The 9,008-nt window shown below is 33.7% G+C and overlaps 1 protein-coding gene across 1 annotated transcript; it reads left to right on the top strand.

Annotated features, from left to right (window-relative positions):
- Window positions 1-1,189: 1,189 nt before the first annotated feature.
- On the top strand, window positions 1,190-7,154 carry LOC127958577 (beta-crystallin B3-like). The gene is made up of 5 exons (XM_052557471.1): window positions 1,190-1,270; window positions 2,367-2,485; window positions 3,800-3,932; window positions 4,022-4,164; window positions 6,771-7,154. Exons 1-5 carry the CDS (start codon window positions 1,196-1,198, stop codon window positions 7,018-7,020), a joined length of 720 nt encoding a protein of 239 aa, XP_052413431.1. The 5' UTR covers window positions 1,190-1,195; the 3' UTR covers window positions 7,021-7,154.
- Window positions 7,155-9,008: the final 1,854 nt, after the last annotated feature.

Here is a 9,008-nt window from a genome sequence, read left to right as displayed (position 1 = left end):
TACCCACGCTGGCAGCAGAGCAGGCTGGTGGCTGCGGGCAGCTCCTGCCAACTCACGGCCTATTGAGAGGCAGTCTGACGGACACAAATGCAAACGACAGAGTTGCTGCATCAACAGCAATCGACGCCCAACCCTTTTCTGCTGCTGTGGACGGAATTAAACCATAAATACCCCCCGGGTCCCCTCCACTCACCCTGCACACCCTCACCTCCATAAACACTCCTCACACACACTATCATACACACACACACACACACACTGAGAGAGAGTGGAGGGGTGAGAACTGCTGAAGGTGAAGGACAAGAGAAACAGGTAAAGATGCGTTCAGCCTTCATCTGATTTTAATGTGTGCTGACAAAAATAAAAAATAAAAAATTAACTAAATATAATTTTCATAGAAATCTATTTGAGAATTAACTGGAGACCTAATGTAGTGAAATAGTTTCGTTTTGTTTTGTTGTGGTTTTCCTATACATTAATATATATATAAATATGTGTGTGTGTGTATGTGATGATGAGCATAGGCTATTTTCAGTGTCCCTTCTGAAGTTTTTTTCAGTCATTGCTTTTTGTTTTGTTTAGTTTTTCCCCTATACTACCAAATGCATTTTTACATGCAATATATATATATATATATATTGCATGTAAAAATGCATGTATTATAGGGGAAAATGCATGTATTATAGGGGAAAAACTAAACTAAAACATATACACATGATGTTACAATAATGAACATTATAAGCTTGTTTTAATTGGTGTTTCCTTTGAATGTTTTTCAGTCATTTAAATAATGTTTATTTTTATGCTTCAGTTGTATGAATTGTTGTTAAAGGAATATGTTTATCTGTTTAATTTTGGGTTGTGTTTTGTAAAAAAAAGATAATAATAATAATAATGATCACATCAGTTATAAATATTTTGCATAATTATGCATCCTACTTTAAAATAAATGCGTCTTTTTTTATATGAATTTTGCTATCTAACGCAATAATATTCATGTATTTATAAGCATCCAAATTAGTTTTGTGGCCATTCACTTTAGATTAAATCTCCTTTTTTCTTTTAGTTTAACATTTAATTGAATTTATTAACATATGTTAGCACTCACACAGCAATGGCTGGTGTGTGACCCTGTTCAGAATGGCTTTTCCTCATCTCTGATGTGTGTGTGTGTGTGTGTTTGACAGGTGGAGAGATGTCGGATCTGCACGGAGTCCCAGATCAGCAAGTCGCTGGGAAGAGCCAAGGAGGAGCAGGAGCGGTTTACAAGGTCCAAATGCACTCATTCATACAGTTATTTTACACAGTCAAAAAGCCCAGAGGAAACACTTTTATAGCATGAGACTAAATGAATTTTCAGTGTTTCGTTTAATTATCAACTACAACTTGCTTTAAAAGACACAAAGAGAACTAACTCACCCTCAGGCCATCCAAAATATAGATGAGTTTGTTTCTTCATCAGAACAAATTTGGAGAAAAGCATTCCATCACTCGCTCACCAAAGGAAGCTCTGCAGTGAATGGGTGCCGTCAGAATGAGAGTCCAAACAGCTGATTAAAACATCCCAATAATAATCCACAAGTCATCCACTACAAATCCATCATTGTGATGTTTTTCATTTCAAACCATTTTAAAAATATGAATCCTCTTTCCCTATAATTATACTATTTTTTATGAAAACGTCATCTTGTCTGAATCAGGAGAGAAATCTGCACAGATCTGGCACTAATTATTATGGATTATGGACTTTGGAGTATTGTGGCCAGGTGAGACAGTTTAAAGTTAAAAATGTATATTTCTTATAAACACACAGTTTTCCTCTTCACGTGAGGTTCATGCACTGGAGTGGTGAGGATAACTTGTGGGTTTTTGTGATGTTGTATGTATTGTGTACTTGTGGATTACAGTTTTTCATCAGCTTTTTGGACTCTCATTCTGACGGCACCCATTCACTGTGTAGGATCCATTGATGAGCAAGTAATGCAATGCTACATTTCTCCAAAAATTGCAACAAAGAAACAAACTCATCTACATCTTGGATGGCCTGAGGGTGAGAACATTATCTATTCCTTTTACACTGAGACTACACAGTTTGAGACACTGTTGAAAACTCTTCTTACTTAATAAAGGAGACACATCTAGGGGTTACTTCTTGAGGAGAACATTCTGAACATCAAATGTCTCCATTTGTTCTTCATTTAATGTCATTGCTAGGGGAAACAAGAGCAGAATTAAGTTCTTCATTAAAATGAATGTGACAATTCACATAAATGATTTTACAAATGACTTACACAGAAATTCTGCTCGTCTTTCATGAGTGAAACCCAGCCAGTTTACGACTCAGAATATCTTGAATCATTTAACAGGCCTCACTGTTTGAATTCGAGAACTTCCGTGGAAAAAAGGTCGAGCTGTCAGCAGAATGCAAGGACTTGACTGAGAAGAACTTGGAAAAAGTTGGATCAATCATAGTTGAGTCTTGCCCGTGAGTACATGCTCTGTTCTGTCAAACCACATTATCTACAACCACAAAAGACTCAATGAAGAATGTTCCGACTGATCTTGAAAGCAAAAGTCTGAGTATGTTCAAATTGGATTTAGGAGAAAGGAGAAGGAGAAAAAGAGAAGGTTTTCAGTAAGTTTTGTACACAAAAGATTGCAAATTATAACATACAGTACAACTCAATGGACTATTTACTGCATCAGTGCTTCTCAACCAGATCTTTCTTTCTTAGTATACAAAAACTAAAATATTTTTCTCTTCAGAATCTCAGGTTTCCAATTAACCGGATGGGATTCTTAATGCATAATATAATATAATATAATATAATATAATATAATATAATATAATATAATATAATATAATATAATATAATATAATATAATTATTAATAGTATATTAAAAAAATCTAACTGAAAAAAAAATGCAAAAATACAATCATTATGTATAGATTAAATTATATTTATTTTTCCTTCTATAATATTTGTATAGAACATCCTGTTCTGAAAACCTCTGCAAGCACAAAATAAATTGTGATTTATGTATTTAACCTACCTATACAGTTTATAAAACATAAATTATAGCTAGTTTCTGAATGTAATTTAGATATAGTTCTGTTAATGTTATATTTAGGTGGCCTTCAAGTAAAAAGTTTAACAACTATTTTGAAATATTTGAATTATTTTATTAGTTGACCTCAGTGTTATTATTATTGCTGAAATATTAACTTAAAAATACATAATTTGTTTTCTTTACACGTATTTGAAATACATTTATTCTTGCAAAGTATAATACAAATACATTTTCATCTTTATGTTCTCAATAAAAATCCCCTGCAGTTGTACTTTTAGTATACTCTGCTAAATTGGACCGACTAATTTTGTGCTGAATGCACTTTAATAGTGCTAAAGTTCAACTAAATATATACTAAAAAATATATTTTATTTGTGCTAAGACTTAAGTATACTTTAAGTAGATCTTGCATTTAAAGTTCATACAATCCTTATCAATAGAGACATTAAAACACATTTTAAGTTTAATATTAAGTTATGTGCAATGTCAACAAGTAGCAGTCCAAATAAAGTTTAATTAGAATTTTTTTATGTTAGTAAGCCTCTAGCAATATGTCAGTAAATATGTATACTGTATACTTAATAAAAAATAAATGTATTTAAAATAACTTTTTTACTAGGGTATGTTCAAAGGGATTCAGATGACAAAAAAACGTTTGTAAAGTCCCTGCTTTGATCAAAAGGAATCATCCATTAATCCATCCTGGTCTTCATGATCTTGTTCTAGATGGGTCGCCTTTGAGCAGAAGGGCTTTCTGGGAGAGCAGTTTGTTTTGGAGAAGGGAGAATATCCTCGCTGGTCCACCTGGACCAACAGCCAGAGCAGCTCCCTTCTCCTGTCCATGAGACCTCTGAGAGTGGTGAGAGACACGTTCACCCCTCACACCTGCTTAAAGATCTGCTCTTCTGTCACGACCCATTGAGTCTCGTGTATACGCTCCATTACCAGGACAGCGCCGAACACAAACTACATCTGTTCGAGAACTGCAGCTTTGCCGGGAGAAAGATGGAAATCGTGGATGATGACATTCCCAGCTTGTGGGTCCACGGCTTCCAGGACCGAGTGGCCAGTGCCAAAGCTGTCAACGGAACGTGAGTTTGAGAGTTTGTTTGAGATCGCTTTCATGCTGCTCTCGTACAAAGACCTTTAACTCATGAACCTTGATTTTTCAAGATGGTCTTGATCTTTGTTTCAGTCCAGAGTTTTCCTGATTACAGACAGTCTGTATATGTTTGAAGTCAAAATTGAGTCCTTAACACATCTGGTCTTGTGCATGGTACATCAGTAAATGTTATTTGAAAGAAAAATATTTTTCAAAAGAAACTAATTATTTTAGTCAGCAAGGATGCATTTAATTGATCAAAAGTGACAGTAAAGACATTTAGAATTAAAAGATGTCTATTTCAATCAAATAATGTTCTTTCTGTTTATCAAATAATCTCTGATTCCACAAAATTATTAAACAGCACAAACTGATTTTAGTATTAATATCTTTATGTTCTTGGCACCATGCTCTACTGGTTCTCTACTGGTAACTAAAATTACAACTATAACCACTAACAAAATGCTTACAATAACAACAGAATGTGCATAGAATTTTTTAATTTTTTTATTTAAAATGTATTATTTTATTTCAGCTATTTCCCAAGGCAACATTTCTCATTTTTTGTTTAGATTGAAGTAAGATAACCAAAAATAAAAATGTAAACTTTAATAATAATAATAATAAAAACATACAAAAGTAAAAATTACTAAAAATATTAAATATAGTAATAAACCTTTAACTAAAATTAAAATATAACATAAGAATATAGAATATAAAATAGAAGGAAATATATGAAAAGGAAATACAGCAATAAAATATCATTGAAAATGTTAACAAAAAGTGATTAGTAAGTATACATTTAATAAAGGTTACATCAATAATAACAAATAAAGGACAATAAAAAAGTAAAAAAGAGTCAATCCCCCAAAAAATTGCTACTTTATCCAATCATAAAAACAAGTTTTTGTTTGTTTGCTTGTTTGTTAAATATTCTTTCTTTTTATGAAAAAAAGGTTCAGTATTTAGTATGGCAAGTAAACCAACAAAAACAATCCATTTCTATTATCTTTATTTATTTATTTTTTAGTTTTAGAATAGTTTGTTTCACGTGGCAAAAGTAAACTGGACTGTGATGCTATTTCATGCTGACTCTAGTGTCTTCCAAATTAATATGTATTCATGTAGAGATATCTTAAATTCATTTATTACTTAGAAGTTCATCAAAAGTTCACACTTGTAAAAACAAAAGTTATTTTATTGTCGTTTTGGCTGCATGAAGAACCTTTAAAGGGGGGGTGAAATGCTATTTCATGCATACTGAGTTTTTTACACTGTTAAAGAGTTGGATTCCCATGCTAAACATGGACAAAGTTTCAAAAATTAAGTTGTACGTTTGAAGGAGTATTTCTGTTCCAAAAATACCTCTTCCAGTTTGTCACGTTTCAGAAAGTTTTTTTCGAGTATGGCTCTGTGTGACGTTAGATGGAGCGGAATTTCCTTAAATGGGTCCTGAGGCACTTCTCCCAGAAGAGCGCGCGCTCCCGTATAGCAGAGCAGAGACATTCACTGACCAGAGCGAGAGACCGAATTGTCACAAAAGAAGTGTGTTTTTGGTTGCCAGGGCAAGACAACCCTGCACAGATTACCAAAAAAAAAAACAGCATTAAGGGACCAGTTGATGGAGTTTATTTTTACAGAGCATCGACGGAGTTGTGCAAGTGTTTTTGTTTGTTCCCTGCATTGTTCCCTGCGTATAGTTTATTTCTTAAGGATGATGCAATCCCAACGAAAAAGGGTCACGATCGTGTGTTGGAACCACAGGCAGTGAGTAAAACTGCTTCAAATATCTCTGTGTTGTTAACTTAGCAATCGGCGCGTAAGCACATCAAGTAAACAACATGCGATGTTGTCATCACACTGCACTTTCCACATGTACAGCTTAAAAAAAAAAATTACAAAAAGATGACATAAAGTGGAACTTAGTAATTTTCCAAAACCGCTAAGCAAATATATACAGTTTCAGTACATACCACATAGAGACATCGTTGCTGATGCTGCTCTTGTTAAATTTCAGCCTCTGGATCTGATTCTGGATCATAAATATACGGCTGAATCTGACTGTTAGCCATGGTTTGTTTTGGATGATGGTTTTTTCCTCACGGTAATGTCACAGCTTCCAAACGCTCTCAACGCAAAAGCCTACTGTCGCTCGTGATTCTTTAGCTCCGCCCACACGTCACGTCTCCAGCCGCTCGTGCTTTTCTGGGAAAAATCGGTACAGACTATCTTTCTCTTATGAATATAATAAAACTAAAGACTTTTTGGAGTTATGAAGGATGCAGTACTACTCTATAGGTACTCAAGATTAACAGGATATTGAGTGAAAACCCCCCCTTTAACATCCATGGAATCTTTCCATTGCACAAAAGATTCTTTATAATCTTATAATTATAATCTATAAAAAAGGTTCTCTCGATTACAAAGAAAGCTCTTCACACTAAGAAAAAAAGGGGTTCTTTTAAGAACTGATCAGTGAATGGTTCTTTGGGAAACATCGCTGCGGAAGCCTCCTTTATTTTTAAGAGTGTAGACATCCTAAAATGTACTTAATGTTTTCTGACATTGTTTCTGCACTCCAATCTCTCTCCTCAGGTGGGTGGGCTACATGTACCCAGGCTACCGCGGGCGTCAGTTCGTGTTTGAACATGGCGAATACAAACACTGGAACGACTGGGGAGCAACAGAACCACAGCTGCAGTCCATTCGGCATGTGCGGGACATGCAGTGGCACAAACGGGGCTGTTTCACCGTCCCCGACCCGACTCCCAAACCCAATCCAGCCCCCGCCCCTGCTCCCGCTCCTGTTCCCGCTGCCCCATCCGCCACGGCTGCCAGCAGCTGAAGGAGAACGGCCAGACCCTGCCGGTGACCTCTGCCCTGCGCCTGCTCAGAGCAACATGAAGAAACCTCCAAAGCAAAAGTGACTGTCTTGCCTCTTGTGTGTCTATCATTGGAAATAAAGGCCTCGGCCCCATGCTTTGATCTCTCTCTTTTGGCTCGTGTCTGATTAGATTAAATGCAGTAAAATCAGTGATAATGTTAAATATTATTACAATTCAAAATAACTGTTTTCTATTTGAATGTTTATTCCTTTCATCCTCTTTATGTCTTCCCTGTCTCCTCCAAAACTCACAAGTATAATGAACTAACTCTGGTCTGATGTGGGCAGGCCAGGGCTGGGCTTGGCATGGTTAGCATTACTGTCATGAATGGTGATGAAAAAATATGGCAAGCTTCCACTTCTGGTCTAAATCACCTATCCATGGAATACCGATGGGGGTACCAAACCAGACTAGACCTTTCTATGCCTCGCCAAAGAGGCAGTTTTGGGGAAGAAAACACAGATGTGACTCTAAACTCTGATATCATCACTGTAGATGTTGAACTGCCTAAATATTTTGCAAGCAGCTGTGAATCTCACATTATTGTGCAACAGATAATTATGAAGTCTTGAATTTTGCAGATTAGTGATCAACTAAAGGAGCTTCGGTTAAGTTTAAACGAATTGTTTTTATAATTATTTATAACTCTTAACTGCCAATGTTAAATATATATAATTATAATTTAATTAATTTAAATAATTCCATTGAATTATTATTTTTTAAATATATTTTTAAATAATTTAATTATTATTTTAGTAGTTATGTAGTAGTAGTAATCATTTTTATTTTATTGTTATTAATTGTAATAATAATTATTATTAGTTTATTATTAATTTTGTAATTTGTAATTTTGTCATTTGTAATTCTGATTATTTTAACTGCTGATTATGTTTTTATTTGAATAACTGTTTTTACTAATTATTTTTCATTACTCTTTTAACTGCTAATAATTTTGTTAATTGCATTATTATTTTTTGATACTTATTTTTAATTGAATTATTGTTTGCTATTTTTATTATTAGTTTTAATTAATGATGATTATTTTTAAATTATGTTTCTAATTATTATTATTATTATTAAATTACCGTTATAACGAATAAATTGTTCTCTTTTAGACACTGAAAAACTGTTTAGGATTTACTTTGAATAGATTTTCACTCAGAAATTAACTTCACCTCTGTGTGTATATATATATATATATATATATATATATATATATATATGTATATATATATATACATACTCTATCAAGCTGTTTGCAATCAAATTGTTCATTTGTTTGTTTCTCGTCTTCTTTCTTGTCGTTCACATTGATCCGGACCATTGTGTAGATGTTTTTGTGAAGCCAGTCAGCTGCGCTCTGGTGCTCAAAATGTTTCAGATGGCTTCAGCAGTTGTGAAATTATTAAATTTCCTGGTGTTTTAAATCATAACACACAATTTGATGTAATTAGAACGTTTCTTCTGCTTCAGGTCTTTGCTGTGCGTGTGTAGAAGTGTCTAGGCCGTTATTGGAGTCTTTCTGCAGAACATATTTATGAGGTTGTACCAAACCAGACATAGGCCTTTCTGTGCCTCTCCAAACTACAGTGCGGGCAGATTTTGGTGAGGAAACTCTGATATAATCACTGTACTGCAGATGTCGGAATATTTTGCAAGATACTGTGAATCTCACATTATTGTGCAATAGATAATTACTGATAAAAATACAACATGTGACTAAAGCATTAGTTACTTAACCAGCTTCATTTTTATGATTTTTTACACATTATTTTTAACTGCTATTTTTAATTAATTATTTTTTTTGTACTAATTAATTTTTAATTATTTTTATTTAATTTTTTATGATTATTTAATCATAATTTTCAACCACTAATAATCTTTTTTTTTTTTTAACTGCTATTTTTAATTGAATTATTGTTTTGTACAAATTATTTTTGAATTATTT

The sequence above is a fragment of the Carassius gibelio genome, chromosome B5, assembly GCF_023724105.1.
Source record: "Carassius gibelio isolate Cgi1373 ecotype wild population from Czech Republic chromosome B5, carGib1.2-hapl.c, whole genome shotgun sequence".
NCBI lineage: Eukaryota > Metazoa > Chordata > Actinopteri > Cypriniformes > Cyprinidae > Carassius > Carassius gibelio.
This window is presented reverse-complemented; position numbering and strand designations above follow the sequence as displayed.

Coding starts and splice junctions, on each gene's coding strand:
- LOC127958577 (XM_052557471.1), top strand. CDS start 1,196: ATGTCGGATCTGCACGGAGTCCCAGATCAGCAAGTCGCTGGGAAGAGC. Junction 2,486..3,799: donor ATCATAGTTGAGTCTTGCCC/GTGAGTACATGC, acceptor ATCTTGTTCTAG/ATGGGTCGCCTTTGAGCAGA. Junction 3,933..4,021: donor CCATGAGACCTCTGAGAGTG/GTGAGAGACACG, acceptor CTCCATTACCAG/GACAGCGCCGAACACAAACT.